At 48.0% G+C, this 15,197-nt stretch overlaps 1 protein-coding gene across 1 annotated transcript in view; it reads right to left on the reverse strand.

Moving 5' to 3' along the window:
* Nucleotides 1-11,186, reverse strand: part of GRIPAP1 (GRIP1 associated protein 1) — a 20,718-nt gene extending 9,532 nt beyond the window's left edge. Inside the window, exons 1-13 of the mRNA XM_024769240.1 lie at nucleotides 11,142-11,186; nucleotides 9,014-9,080; nucleotides 8,811-8,872; nucleotides 7,806-7,832; nucleotides 6,806-6,913; nucleotides 4,080-4,230; nucleotides 3,063-3,247; nucleotides 2,820-2,870; nucleotides 2,084-2,115; nucleotides 1,933-1,980; nucleotides 1,694-1,793; nucleotides 308-385; nucleotides 4-96 (exon numbers count right to left, since the gene is read on the reverse strand). Of these exons, the coding sequence (XP_024625008.1) occupies nucleotides 4-96; nucleotides 308-385; nucleotides 1,694-1,793; nucleotides 1,933-1,980; nucleotides 2,084-2,115; nucleotides 2,820-2,870; nucleotides 3,063-3,247; nucleotides 4,080-4,230; nucleotides 6,806-6,913; nucleotides 7,806-7,832; nucleotides 8,811-8,872; nucleotides 9,014-9,080; nucleotides 11,142-11,183 (1,044 nt within the window). The 5' untranslated portion in view covers nucleotides 11,184-11,186. The remainder of the gene's footprint in view (nucleotides 1-3; nucleotides 97-307; nucleotides 386-1,693; nucleotides 1,794-1,932; nucleotides 1,981-2,083; nucleotides 2,116-2,819; nucleotides 2,871-3,062; nucleotides 3,248-4,079; nucleotides 4,231-6,805; nucleotides 6,914-7,805; nucleotides 7,833-8,810; nucleotides 8,873-9,013; nucleotides 9,081-11,141) is intronic.
* Nucleotides 11,187-15,197: the final 4,011 nt, after the last annotated feature.

Raw genomic sequence — 15,197 nt, forward strand, 5'->3', positions numbered from 1 at the left:
TACCTGCTCCAGGGCAGCCAGGCTAGTCCTCAAGGCATTGTTCTCAGCCAAAAGTCCTTCCACTTGTTCCTGCGCATCCGCACTCTGGATGGACACCTGGCCCCACCCCCACAACGAGTGAGAGTGGGTCCAGAACAGGAGGACAGGACCTACCCGCAGCCAAGAAAGAAAGGACACACATACACACACCCACGAGAACGACGACCAGGGGAAGCAGGACCCTGGGGCCTTGCCTGCCTGTACAATACCCACTGAGGCTGCCCCCACCCTCACCCCCACCTCCCTGAGCCCGCTCAGTACAATGTACCTGATCTTGTAGGGCTCGCAGAGCTGCCGCATGCTCCAGGAGCTCCCCCTGCCGCTGATCTCTCAGCTCTGCCAAGCTCTGTGGGGACCACGTCAGGGGAGCCCATTCCAGACCTCAGCCTCCCCTGGGGTACATATGACCACACAGACTCCCTCTCTGACCCCCTGGCAGCATGCTGCCTAAGTACTTGAGGGCCTTGGACTACCCAGCCATCAGAGATCTCAGGCTCACCCAGACTCTTGGTCATTATCCCCAGGGGCCTCACACACCCCTGTATCCCAGTTCTAAGCACCTCAGAAACCACCTAGGCTCCTGGGGATTTCAAATTCACTCAGCCCCCATCCATAAGATGGTCTCACACTCAGCCAGATTCCAGCTCAGAGGCCCCAGGATTCTCAGACACACTCAACCCCCAGGGACTACAGCTTCACCCAGATTCCTGACCCCAACCCCCAGGGGTTTTAGACACAGGCAACCCCCATGTCTCTAGTTTCCAAGAGTCTAAGACCCACCCAAACTCACCACCCCAGATCCTATAGATTTCAAACTGATACAAGTGTGTAGTTTCCAGCTCCTGGTGAGGTCTCAGACTGATACCACACCTGCCACTCCTGTCCCCAGTCTCTGGGGATCTTCACACCCAGCTTTACCCAGACTTCTGTCCCCAGCTCCTAGGGGCTTTAGTTAGACCCACAAGCCATCATAGCCCCCAATCCAAGGGACCTGAGACTCACTCACTCTAAGGGGAAGGCTGGAGGCTTTAAAGTCACCCAGCCGCCAACCCTTAGGAGCCTCAGACCTACCTAGACTTTTGCTCCAGTCGCTCGATGTCTCAGACTCACCAGTTTTTTATTCACAGCCCCCAGGGACCACCAACTCACATGATCCAACTTCCTAGGTGTCTTAAGACCCAAACCAGCCCCCAACCTCTGAGGGCCTCAAATGCACTCAGACTCCAGGCCCAACTGTCTTACCCTTGAAAGTCTTATATCCACCCAGCCCCCATAGGTCTCAAAGTTACCCAACCTCCAGGGAGTTCAGACTCACTCCAAACTCCTGGCCCCAATCCAGTGACCACAGATTTCTCCAGATTCCTGTCTCTAATCCCCTGGAGTTTCAGATTCATCCAAACCTGTGGCACATAGGCCCCTAGTCCTCAGCCCCGCTGAGATCTTTAATTCATGCAGATTCCTAGTCCAACTCCTAGGGCTCTCGGGGTTCCCTAGTTCCCATTTTCCTAGCTCCTAGGGGGCCCAGGACCCATCCAGTCCCTATATTTCCAACACAGGAAATATCAGACTCCCCAACTAGCCTCTGTAGACCTCAGAGCTCCCCGGACTCCCAGCCCTGTCCCTATCCCAGTGATCTCAGAACCCAACCCCTTACCTGATTGGCAGCCTCAAGTTCCTGCTGCAGCTTCTGAGTTCGAGCCAACTGGGCTTTGAGATCAGCTTCCTTCCGCTGTTGTAACTCCTCAATCTTGTTCCTGGGGGTGATTGGTGGGAGGGAGGGGCACATTGACCACAGACTGAGGCCCAGTCTCCCAGCCCTGCCCCTGTGATCTTCGGTTAATCCTGCTGGGCACTGCCCCATTGTCCACCAATATCCCCAACCCTGGTAGTTACCGGCTGTCATTGAATAGCGTCTCCTTTTCTGTCTGCAGACGGCAAAAACTGGGCACAGAAAGACAGACATATATGGGTCCATTCCACAAGTCAATCCCCTCCTTAGTCCCCGCAAACCCCTTCCCCCCAGCTCTGGAAGAAAGAAATTTACCTTTCTTGTTTCTTTTTCAGTTTCTCGGCAAGCTGGAGTGGGGGAGGAGGGTACAGACAAGTGATAAGAATGAGAATAATATTAATAAAGACAAAAATTTACTTCATGTTTACAGACACTTCCTACTAAGTCCTTTATAGAAACTGGAATTTACTTTTGTTACCTCATGGAATCCTCAAAACAGTCCTGAGAAGTGAGCACCACTGGCTTTACAAATGGGAAACTGAGTCTCAGAAGGGTTAAATAATTTGGTTGCACAGCTGGTCGGCAGCAAAAACATGACCTCTACCCAGCTCCTCAGGCTCCAAAGCCCAACATTTATGCCTCCGACCTATCGACCGATGGCCATGTCATAGAATACCTAGGCTGGGAGGCCTGGAAAACAGGATCATGATTGGCTGCCTCACCACTGGGTCTCAAGTTCCTAAGATAAGAGCCAGCAGTCTATAAATGCTCGGATGGATGGACGGATGGATGGATGGATAGATGAATGAAAAAGCAGAGATAGGAGGACCCAGAAGGATGGGATGGGGCCTGCCATGCACAAGACATAGAAGGACCACATTAGCCCATTTCATATTGAAAACAAATCTGAGACATAAATGTGAGTCTCTCCATTTCACAGATGACAAAACTGAGGCTTTGAAGAGATACTCTGCCCCTCTACCCTACCAGGGGAAGCATGGCAGGTGGGGAGTGGGTGGGGCAAAGTCCAGGGAAAGCTCGGCAGCCCCACCTTAGCAAGTTCTTCCTGCAGCCTGGATGTTTCAGCCTGCTTCAAGGTCTGCTGGGAAGGATGAGGGAGGGAGTTGTTATCAGCAAGCGGGGAGGTAAGGCCTGTGCCTTTCCCTGCCCTCCAGCCTTCCTAATCCATCAGCCCACAAGATGGTGATATCACAGATATCTCCGTGGGACCACAGGCAGAGCTAGGGCATCTGCCTGCCTCCTGGCACCCCAGCCCCAACAGACCCAGATTCACCTCCAAGCCTTGCAGTTGCTCCCAGAGCAGTCTCTTTTCCTCCTTCTCCATTTCCCATTTCAGCTCCACTTCTGCCAATGGCATGGGGGCCAGGACAGGGGAAGCTGGGCCCCCCAAGGGATCCCCTTGATCCTCACTGGCAGCTGGGGACCTCCCAGCCTCTTTCCCGTAGCGCTCCTGCAGGGCTAGTGGGTAGAACAGAGATATATGATGGATGAGGTTGTCTCAGAAGACCCCTGACACACCTCAAATAGAAGGAGAACTGGCCTTCAACCCCTTAGGTAGCAGAAACCCTGCCTCAGTGGCCATAAGCCTACAAAACAAAGGTTCGCCCCCACCTCTCACAAATCTTTTAAGCCCCACCAACCACGGAAATCCTGTCTACCATCAAATCAGCCCAAGATAATTTCCCAAGCCCCACTCCCATCCCCAAGCCCCACCCACAGCCCTCCAAGGTGATGCCCACCATCCTCCATTTACAGCTGAATCCTCCTATAACCTCTAATCCCCAGCCACATTCTACGAAGTCTCCTTCCTGATCACCAAACTACCACCCACCACCCCACAAGCCCAGCTGCTCTCCACAAGTCCACACATCAGGACACTCACTCCCACACTTTATCAAACTTTCTTTCAGCTTTCATCCCAGACCCCACTGACAACTTGGGCTCAGAATCTTCCTAACACTCCTTCATTCACTTTCTCCATTTAGCAAACACCTCCTTTCTGATGTTCAATCTGCTTATCAGTAACATTTGCTAGGTACCAGGTGCTGAACTAAGCTCAGAAATATATCACCTCTTATCTCTACTACAATTTTCCAGGTGGTAGACATCACTACATGCACTTCGTAGATGACAAAGCTTTGGCTCAGAGAGGTGAAATGGCTTGTCCAAAATCATACACTGGTTCATGGCAGGGCCAAGCCTGATTCTGAAGCCTTTTTCTTCCCCCAGGGAAGACAACACCTTACTCAAGCCCCAAGGTCCCCACATCCCCAGGAGGGTCTCCATGCACCTGCCACGTTCTTCTGCAAGGCTGTGTTCTCTGCCTGCAGTCTCAGCAGCTCCCCATCCACAAGGCTCCCGGCTTGGGTAGCCCCTGCCCTGGCAGCCCCATCCTTCAGTTGCTGGTTCTCCCGCTCCAGCTGTTCCATCTGGCTACAGAGCTGAGCAGGGGACAAGTGAGGTAGCAGAAGAGCAAAGAATCAGAACAACATTTGCTGAAATATACATAGCATTTGGCCCATGTACTTTACAATTCATTTAATTCCATAACGCCCCTGTGATGTAGAGGCTCTCATTACTCATTATCCCCACTTCACAGATAAGGACACTGAGGCACAGATGTTAAACAACCTCAAACTCAAACACCTGTTAAGTGACAGAGACATGGAAGATGGAGAATACTGAGAACAATTTTCTGCTTGCCCGCTTTCAACCTCACAGTTGCAATCCAAGACCTCAGGCTCCTCTGGAAGTTGCTGGTCCAAGATGTCAGCATCATGGATAGCCCCACTGCCAGCTTTCTTCTGTGGAGGGGTCTGCGTCTGGGAGCCGAGGCACCACAGACAGCTTTCAGAGCATTTCCAGGGTTAGCACTGCCCATGGCTCCCTCTTGTTAGCCCTTGGAGAGCCCGTGGAGAGGAGTACAACGCAAATAAAACTAAGCCAGCCCCCTGCTCAACTCCTGAAGAAAACACAGTTCACACAGCAGACCTGACAAGATCCTTTGTCCCCATTTTCAGATTAGAAGACTGAGGCCCACAGAGAATTTTTATTTTATTGCCTGGGATATTTTCTACCCAGAACACCATTCCTTTCATCCAGTTCTTCACATGACTGACTTTTTTGCACCCTTCAGTGCTCTGCTCAAATGTTACCTTTCAAGTAGTATCCCCCAACACAGAAATTCCAATACTCTCTGTTTGCTTCTTTCTTACCTAGCATGAATTGCAATTAAATTTACCTAACATGTTCTTAGTTTTTTAAATTTCTGAAAATGTTTGGATCATAAATTGTGATTCACAATTAAATTTTATTTCGTAACGTAGGTCATAAGCATAGATTCGGAAGCCAGACTGCTTGGATGTGAATTTCTACTCTGCCATTTCACCTTGGCACAAATTACTTCATCTCTAGGGGGCTCAGTTTTCCCCATCTGTCGAAGAGGGATAGTAATGACATCTCATCGGTTTGCTGTGAGAATTAAATAAGTGAATAATGTAAAGCACATCAAACAGGACCTGGCACACAGTAAACACTATGTAACTGTCAGCTATCAGTGCTATTATTATTATTTGTTTACTATGTTATCATCTTTTCCCCCATCCCACCCCCAGAATATAAGCTACCCAAGAGGGAGGACTATTTTGTACTGCTCACAACTATTTCCAGAACACAGAGCACATAGTGCGGGCTCAATAACTATTTGTTGAAGGAACAATTGAGCTGAAATATCTTGGCAAATAAGTGGTGGAGGCGGGCCTGGAACTCAGGTCTCCCTGTGAGCATTTCTAGCTTCCAGGAGGAGGAGGGGTAGTGCGAAGGAGGTTCTATACCTGGCTCAGTGCCTAGCCCAGGGCAGGTGCTGAGAAACACGAGCTGGGTTTATAGAGGAATAACTGCCCCTGCCTCGCCCAGCAAGAACCATGATACCACTGAGGCCAGAGGCAGGAAGCAGTGAGAAGTGAGGCGATGAGGTCAGCTGTTATGTGAGCACCAGGGGTTCTGAAATTTCGGGGATGAGGACCCACTGGGAGGTGTTGTCTAAAGAAGCAATGTGGTAAGACCTGCGGGTCAGGACAACCGTTATGGCTTGGTCTGGTAAAAGAAGCTAGAAGTGAGGAGACCAGCGAGGACACTGTGGGAATAGAGGTGGTAAGGGCTGAGGCAGGGCAAGGTCACAGGATGGATATAAAACTTTTAAATAGTCAAGAAATATTTTAGAGGGAAAATGAATTAATAAAAGGATACTATCAGTAGCTAACACCTACATAGCTGATACTATGTGCAAGGCTCTGTTCTAAGTGGTTTATAGACATTAACCCATTCAATCCTCACAAAAGCCCTGCCAGGCAGGTACTGTCATTATCATCTTTTCCATTTTAAATATTTGGGAACCAAAAAACAGGAAGCTTAAGTGACTTGCTCAAGGTTACAGTTAGTAAAAGGCAGAGCCAAGAGTTTAATCTAGGCCTCTGGCTCTTAACTACTACTTACTAAATTGCCTCTGGTATTGTACCTACACAAAGGTTGTGTTTTTGGTTTGTTTTCTTTTTTAAGGTTTTGAGCCCTACATTCTCAGGTAGAGCCTTGGAAATACCTTTTTTGTTGCTGTGAGACTTTTTCCCTTACAACACATGAAAAACTTAGAAAAGGGAAGCAGCTCGAACATCTTTCCATCCCATACTAAGCATAAGAATTTTACCTAAGACCTCCCAACAACCTGGGGCTCCATAGCATCAGCCCCAAAATATACACAAGGAGACTTGAAGCTCAAAGGAAAGGAGTGACTTGGTCAGGAACCAGCTGACCTCATGGCTTACAGCCTTCTAATCCCAGCACAGTGGGTGGTCCCATCTGTCAAATCACTGCCCCCCAGCAGAGATCGAGGCCCTGTTTCAGCACCATGGACAGTGACCCAGGGCCAGGCTCTGTCCAACCACCCTCAGCTGCCCTCCAGCTTCAGCCCAGGCGGCCCCTACCCCTTGGACCCCCCTCAACTATCCAGGGCACCAGCACCTTGCTGAACTCGGCCATAAGCGTGCTGTTCTGCAAACGGAAGTCCTCCTCCTGGCTGTGCAGCTTTGCCTGCAGCATCTCATTTTCACTCAGCAGCCCCTCGACTTCCTGCAGTGGCAGATGTGGGCCAGGTCTCCAACAGGGGTAGAAAGGATGGGGCAGCAGGGCAAAGAAACAGAGAGAGGGAGAAAATGACATTGGGGGAGAACATAGGGTACAGAGAATGAGATGGGTGAAATCAGGAGATACAGGGGGAAAGACAGACATAGGAGGGATAAAAGAGGAGATAAGGAGGGAGGAGAGACATGGGGTAGAGAGAAGGGAAGATGTGGAAGGAGAAAGGGATGAGGGGAGACAGTGGGAGGAAAGAGAGGGGTATATAGAAATAGGGAAGAAAGGAAGCAGAGAAAGATGGGGAAAGGGGGTTAGATAGGGAAGGAGAGAGGGATGGGATGGGGGAGAGAGAAAAAAAGAAAAGGTAGGACGGCAGAGAGATAGGAACAGAGAGATCAACAGAGGGAGAACAGAGAGAAGGGGTCAGGGAAAGAAATGAATCAGGAAGAGAAAAAGGAACAGGAGAGAGAGGAACAGGGAGAGAGGAAAAGGGGAGGGAGAAACAAGGAGTCAAGAGAGAGGAAGAAAGGGAAAGAAGAAAAGAGAGAAACGATGGCAGAGATAGGAACAGGTGGGGGAAAGAAAAAGAGAAGGTTGGGGAGAGAAACAAGAATCCGAGAGGAACAGAAAGACAGAGACAAAGAGAGACTCAGAGAGGAGGACACAGAGAAAGAAAGGGAGAAGGAAAGACATACAGAGAGAGGTGCAGAGTAAGAGACAAAACAGGAGAACAAAGATAGACACAAAAACACATGGCAGGGAGGTAGTCACAGATGCAAGCACACACACAGAGAAAGAAAGGCCAGTACCAGGAGACCCCAGCATACAGAAATATCCCCTCTAAGACAGTCTCCCAGACACATTTACCCGCCAGGGGTCCCCTTACCTGAGCTTTCTTGCTCTTGCTCAGTGCCTAAAGGTGAGGGAGGTGAGAAGAGAGATAAGGTGACCAGAGATGGACTCCCTCACTAGGGTATGGAGATACTGTGGCAAGTGTCAAGGGGGGACAATGATAACAGGGGGTGAGGGATGGGGGTGTCTTTAACCACAATTTGTAGCCCACAGGAATGATGGAGTGAGTGGGTGAATGAGGAGCACCCTGCTTACATCCTTTCCTCTAAGCTCTTGAGGCTTTTCATGGGTCTTAGTATTTAACCCTTCATAGGCTGGATCTCCGGACTCAGAAATTATGGCTTCACTGTTCCATCTGTCCAAACACATCTATGTGGATCCCTCCCATGCACCGTGGAAACTGCTGTTCCCCTGCTGGGCAGCTGAGGGCATTGCCAGGTTGGGAAATCAGTACCCTACCAAAGAGAAGCCTAGCTTTCTGACTGCCAGACTTTCTGCATTCTGTGTTCCTTCATCTAACAAATATATATGGAGAACATACTGCGTATGACATTGTACTATGCATGGGGACAGAGCAGTGAAGAAAGAGACAAAGAAGGGCCTTGAATGCCTTGAGGGGCCATGATAGGTTATATGCTATCTCATCTTCAAAGGATTTGAGAGGTAGGTTTAGTCTCACTTTACCAACAGGACCAGGACAGGGGTGGGGAATAGGAGCACAAGGCAGGAGTATGAGTGGGGGACAGGAGGCAGGTTCAAGGCAGATTTACTGATAGATTTGATTATTTAGTTAGAAATCAGTGAATGAGAATGAGTAATTGAAATTAAAAATGAATTAAGAGTAAATGAAAATTAATTAATAAATTAAGCAGACCTAGATAAAATTACCAAACAAAGGAGACTTCCATGAGAAATTTTTGAATGACTAGTGACAGCATGTAACATTAGGTCTGGTTCACTGTAGGTGCTCACTGGACAGATGAATGAGTCAGATGGCTACAGGGAACACATGGGTGGGTGAGTAGGTGGAAGGAGGTACCTTCTGAGCTTTGTTGAACTCCTTATCCAGGTAGGCGACCTTCTGTCGAAGACTGGTAAGTTCTGGTGTGGGGAAAGCAGGGAGTCTCAGCCTCAGTCAGTGGTAAGGAGCCGAAAGGTCCTCCTGCCAGGCCTCTGAGATTTTTTCCCCTTGGCCTCTGTCCTCCAAAGCCACCCCCATCTAATGAGACCCTCTTGGCTCACCAACACCATTCTTGCGTAGTTCATCTGAAAGCTGGTAGTTGTTTGTCCGGAGTTCTAGGAGCTGAGCCTTAGGGGGAAGCAGGGAAGGAAATGACTTGGCAGAAATGTGCCCCCTACCCTCATGAGGAGAGAACCAATCCCCTGAGCCCTACAGACCCTGCTGCCCTCCATGCGCCTCTTTAGTCACTCCTACGACCCGTGCCTGCTTCATCCCAAATGAGTCCAGCCACTCAGCCTGTCCCACCTTCTCCAGTTCTACTTATATAAACACAGTCAGCCTCACCTGTCTCCCTGCTGCCTCCATCTCTCCCCTTCCAATCCAACTGTGCCCTCAGGCCATGACTGAGTGCTGACCCAGTCAGTTTCTTGCTCATGTGTGTTCCATGCCCAAAGGATAAAGTCTGCCTCTTCATCTGGACTGGCCTCGTCACACGCTAAACACTGTTCTGTCTTCTGTCAGAGGTGTTCTCTATCCTCTTGGCCAGAGTAGGGGGCAGGGGATTGCCTTCCTCCCTCTTTCCCAAGGGAAGAGAGCCTGGTATTATGACCAATTTCACTGAGTAAAAGGGGGCTTCCCAGGGTCCCCACCCCCAAGGCTCTCAAAATATGTCCAGACCCCTTTCAAGAATTGAGGGAAGGTGACGTATGGGCCATTCCAAACAGCATATCCCTACCTACCAGCCCTGTAGGTGCTGAGGCCAATTCTTCCCAGACCACCATCCCTTACCCCACCAGGACCTTTCCCTCTCTCCCATGGCACCAGCCTCCATCCCTGGGTGGTCTGCTAAAGGTGAGAGGGCTTGGCCTCTACAGAATCTTTCCTGCCCCTGTCCTCTCCCAGACCCAGTGATCTGTCTCCCCCAGTCCTGATCCAGTTGGAACACCCCTGGCATCCACTTACAGTGTCTATCCATCAGAGCCCAATGGTTTTCCCTTCACTCATGACCAGTAGAATCAATCTTCCTCATTCAAGGATCCCCTATACCCCTCAAGATCTCCCCAGTCATAATCCAATGGGATGACGCTATACCCTTCAGGGTTTTTCCCCCACAAGGCCTTGGGTGGGCCAGTTGGATTACTCTTACTCACATGGAATACTTTGCACAAGTTACAGGGGCCTTCCCCTTTTTTGGTCCAATTATCTCAGTCTTCCACCCTCAGGGTCCCTCACATAGCGACAACTGGTTTCCTTCATTCAAGGATGAATGGATTACCTGCTCTCACTCGGAGTTCCTCCTGTCCTCCCACAGGACCCTACGCAGGGTTTCCCCCTTTCAGAGTCTCCACACAAAATCCAATGGTCTTCCCCAGTAAGGAATTCTCTCAACAAGGACCCACTCTGGCCTTTCATCCATCTCAGAGTCCCCCCAAAAAGAATCAAGTGGTCACAGTACTCAGTCAGGGTACCTCTCCACAGACCGGTGATTTCCCCTCCACGCAGTCCAAGGTATCACTCTTTCACCTCCTCTGGTCCTCTCTCCAACAAGGATTAATCGTATTACCCATTCAGGGCCTTCTTCACCCCACATCTAATGGGATCACCCGTAAGCATCCAATGGTACTGCCCTCTCTTGGGATCCGCTACCACCCCTCGCACAGGAGCTCCACCTCCCAGGAACAATGACATGTGGGGTCTTTCCCCAGTCCCCTGACATAGTGGTATCTCCCACAGAAACGTCCACCTCCCACCGATAATGGTATTGCCCTCTCCAGGGCTCCCCCCACCACGAAGCAAACAGCCCAACACCCGCTTCCTTCCTCTCCAGGCAAAATGGTTTCCCCCTCTCAGGATCTCCTTCCCTCAAAGCCCAGCATTACCGTCGCCCACCCAAGGTGTCCCCCGCATGGGCCCAAAGGTCTCGTCCCCTCCAAGTCTGAGTAAGGTGTCGCCCACGCTAGGACTCTCTCTTCCGCCCACAAGGCTAACAGAATCCATCCCCTCAGAACCCAATTGTATCTCGGAATCCAGTAGTCTCACCACTCGGAGCCTCAGTTTCCCTTCTCCAGACCAACCCCTTAGGCTCAAGGTCCATCCCACCCAACCCCTGCACAAAGTCGGTGGGACGATCTTTCTCTTCCCCGCCCTCCCGTCGCCTAGCCCGGTGGTCTTTTCCCCGGCGAGCGGCACCTGCATCCGTTGAAACTCCTCCTCAGACAGAGCTTGCGCCATGTTCCTCCCCCCCCACCCCCCCAAGAGCTTTCTGCGCAGACGCAGTTTGTCCCTCCTGTCAGTAGTATTAAGGTCGGACCAAACCACTGGGCAGGAATAGAGGGGGGAGGAGTCTACTCCGGAAGTTCAGCATTTTGGAAAACAAGAGAAGGAAACTGACAGGTTAGGTGAATTGCAATGTAATATTTTACCAGAATCAAGGTCATTTGTTCTGGCTTTTGAGCTCTCATAGACTACTCATTGTGATGCGACACTATGGCATCCCTGTGTCATGGGTGGACTCGTCGCTAGGGATGCGTTTGCCGACCGAAAATCACGCTTCTGTGGTACTCCTTTAAGGAGAATGGTTGGCTTTACCGTAGAAAAGAAAGCGGAAGCTTTCGCACGTCTTGTTCCCGCCCTCCTCCGGGTGACCCCAAAAGGGAATTCCGCCTCTGGTGAAACCGTTGGCGTTTTTTTTGTTTGTTTTGTTTTGTTATTAAAGATTTGACGCTGATTTTCTTAACATGATGCTGTTGTTAGATAAAGGGCCTAGCCACAAATAAATTTAAAATACCTGTGAGGAAAGAATGGCAGTGACTCAAACGGGAAAGCTGCATTTAAAAAACAAAAATAGGATGACGAAACACCGGGAACATTCAAATAAGTATTAAAATGCATTATAAGCCTCTCTTGTGCTTACTGGCCACCTCTGCAAACCCTGCCACCCAAACAGTAGTTTTTATGTGGGAAAGAAAAAAATTAGAAAGCATGTTTAGCAGCAACATATCTCTACTAGGATACACCCTATTTTCTTTATTTTTTGGCGGGGAGTGGGGGGGGGAGAAACTTAATTTTGATGCCATTTTAAACGTACAGAAAAACAAGAATGGTACAAGGAAATTCCCTGTACCCTTTTGCCAGATTCATCAATTTTTCACATTTTGCCACCTTTGCTTTATCATTATCTCTCTCTCTGTCTCTAAATATAAAAATTTTGAACCATTGGCTTCAGCATCCATCGATTATTTTCTAACACCAACATTCCTTTGATACTTGTTAGTTACTCTTCTACTGTAAGGAAGAGCTTTCTCTTCTTCCCCATTTATGTGTTTATATCTGTACAGACTCGTGTTCTTATTTTATTCAATACATGATAATCAATCACTATCATTATTTCCTTTGACGCTCAAATTGTCCCAGATTTGGCCAGTGAGAGCTCCTTCAAGTTGACTTTTGTGTCCCTTTGACATGACCCCATCATTTTTTTTTTTTTTTTTGTGGTACGCGGGCCTCTCACTGCTGTGGCCTCTCCCGTTGCAGAGCACAGGCTCCGGACGCGCAGGCTCAGCGGCCATGGCTCAGCGGCCATGGCTCATGGGCCCAGCCGCTCCGCACAAGCGGGGGCCACTCTTCATCGCGGTACGCGTGCCTCTCACTATCGCGGCCTCTCTTGTTGCGGAGCACAGGCTCCAGACGCGCAGGCTCAGTAGTTGTGGCTCACAGGGCTAGTTGCTCCGCGTCATGTGGGATCTTCCCAGACCAGGGCTCGAACCCGTGTCGCCTGCATTAGCAGGCAGATTCTCAACCACTGCGCCACCAGGGAAGCCCCACCATCATTTTTTTTTAATGCACTTCCTTTCTGGCATTACAAGATGCTCCAGACTCAACATTATTCCTTTTCAGCCCCAGTTGAGAAAGTATTCATTGCTACTAGGGTGTAATTGTTTCTAGGCCCTCTCAGTGTACAGAGCTAGAAAATACATGTATATAGTCTAATCCATGTAAACACACATCTATATTTATATATTTTGCTATAGGTATATATACTTTAAAAACATAAGTACACTACTAATACCTTCCATTTCAACACAACAACACAAGATTCATTCTAGTTTCCTCACTTTTCATATTTGTAAATCCCTTCTCAAACAGAAAGAAACCTAGCTCCCAATATCCACAATAAATTTACTTATTTGTGTAATCATATAATACACATTAACTCCAGAATTGCTAACCCACAAGACTGTGAAAAACAAATCTACCAACTACAGGTCAATACTTTTTTACAGCTTCTTTTGTCTTCAGGTTCCTGGTGGTCTGTAGTCAAAATACTGTGTTTAACAAGCCTATTGTAGCTTCAATATTTGATGCAGTTCCTTTTTGTTTTTAATCTGATGGTAGTCAAAATACTGTGTTCAAAAATTACTTGGGGAACTTCCCTGGTGTCGCAGTGGTTAAGAATCCGCCTGCCAATGCAGGGGACATGGGTTCGACCCCTGCTCTGGGAAGATCCCACATGCCACGGAGCATCTAAGCCCGTGCGCCACAACTACTGAGCCTGAGCTCTAGACACTGAGAGCCACAACTACTGAGCCTGAGCTCTAGACCCCGAGAGCCACAACTACTGAGCCTGAGTGCCACAACTACTGAAGCCTGCGTGCCTAGAGCCCGTGCTCCGCAACAAGAGAAGCCACTGCAATGAGAAGCCCGCGCACCGCAACGAAGAGTAGCCCCCGCTCACTGCAACTAGAGAAAGCCTGTGCGCAGCAATGAAGACCCAACGCAGCCAAAAATAAATAAATAAAATTAATTAATTAATTAATTTAAAAAATTACTTGGGTTAGTTCTCCCTCTTCCCACCACCCCCCATGAGGCTGCACGATTCATTTGAAATATTGTTAGGTTCCTTTGTTTTCGTTTGAATTCCATTTTGCCCTCCCCTCCATCCCCTTGTTGAGGTAACTAATCTATTTAATTTCTGGTTTATCTTTTCTGTTTCTTTTCGCACAAATGAACACATATGAAGGGGAGCAGAAATGCCACACCAAAACATGCCGCTTTGATTTGCATTTCTCTAATAATTAGCTATATTGAGCATCTTTTCATGTACCTGTTGGCCATCTGTATGTCTTCTTTGAAGAAATGTCTACAAAATGTTCCACTTTGGCGTGTGGCTTATTTTAAGCTGAAAACAATCAAGACCCAGCACACTCAAGAAAAACGTTTACCTCTCTTTTAACTGCTTAGAAGAATTTAGATAGGGGTCTGGCCCAGAAAGAGAGCTATATCAGAGATAACTTTTTATCTGAAAGACTTACCCACATGGCAGGGCAAACATTTGACTACCAAACATCTGCTCTTCTCATCATCCTGTGAATTGCCCTCCTCCCATTTGAAACCCCTTTGAAGCCCCTATTCCATTCCTTAGCTCAGGATGGCATATAAGCTTCAATTGCCTAACTACCTTTGGGTCTCATATTTTTATGGGTATCCTGTACATACGAAATTAGTTTTTCTCCTCTTAATCTGTCTTATGTCAATTTAATTATTAAACCAGCAAAGAACCTAGAAGGGTAGAAGGAAAAATTTTTCTGCCCTGACACATACATGTATATTATCTTATTTATCCTACATTAAGGGTAACATCCTATAACTATTCTTTTACACTTTGCATTTTTCATTTGATAATATCTTCTTTCTCCCTCTCTCGGTCTCAGGTACATAGTACCCCATTTTGTAGATGTATCATAATTTAGCCACTCTTCTATGTTTGCCCATGTAGGTGGTTTCCAATATCTTGCAATTATAAACAATGCCAAAAAGAATAACCTTGTATCTATAGGTATTTTTTTATTATCTGAGGTGTATCGTCAGGGTAAATTCATAGAACTGGGATTGCTGCATCAAAAAGTGAATATCTGGATTTAGTTGATACTCCCGAATTCCCTCCCAAAAGGGCTGTTCCAAGTTCATTCCCACTATCGACGTGTTTGAGTGCCTGTGTCCCTACAGACTAGCCAATAGCCTGTGTTGTTGTATTTTTAAATTTTCTCCAATCTCAGAACAAAGAAATGGTATTTCATTGTAGTTTTTTTTCCCCGCTCATTTTCATCAGACCAAATGATCTGCCTGCTGTGGGAAAATGGTTTCAGCCAGGGCTCTTTTTTTTTTTTTTTTTTTTTTTTTATCTTTTCTACTTTTCTTCCTTTTCTTCTTTCGGCTTTTTTTTGTTTTTTTTTTCGTTTTTTCTTT

Source organism: Neophocaena asiaeorientalis, unplaced genomic scaffold, assembly GCF_003031525.2.
Source record: "Neophocaena asiaeorientalis asiaeorientalis breed wild unplaced genomic scaffold, Neophocaena_asiaeorientalis_V1.1 scaffold671, whole genome shotgun sequence".
Classification (NCBI taxonomy): domain Eukaryota; kingdom Metazoa; phylum Chordata; class Mammalia; order Artiodactyla; family Phocoenidae; genus Neophocaena; species Neophocaena asiaeorientalis.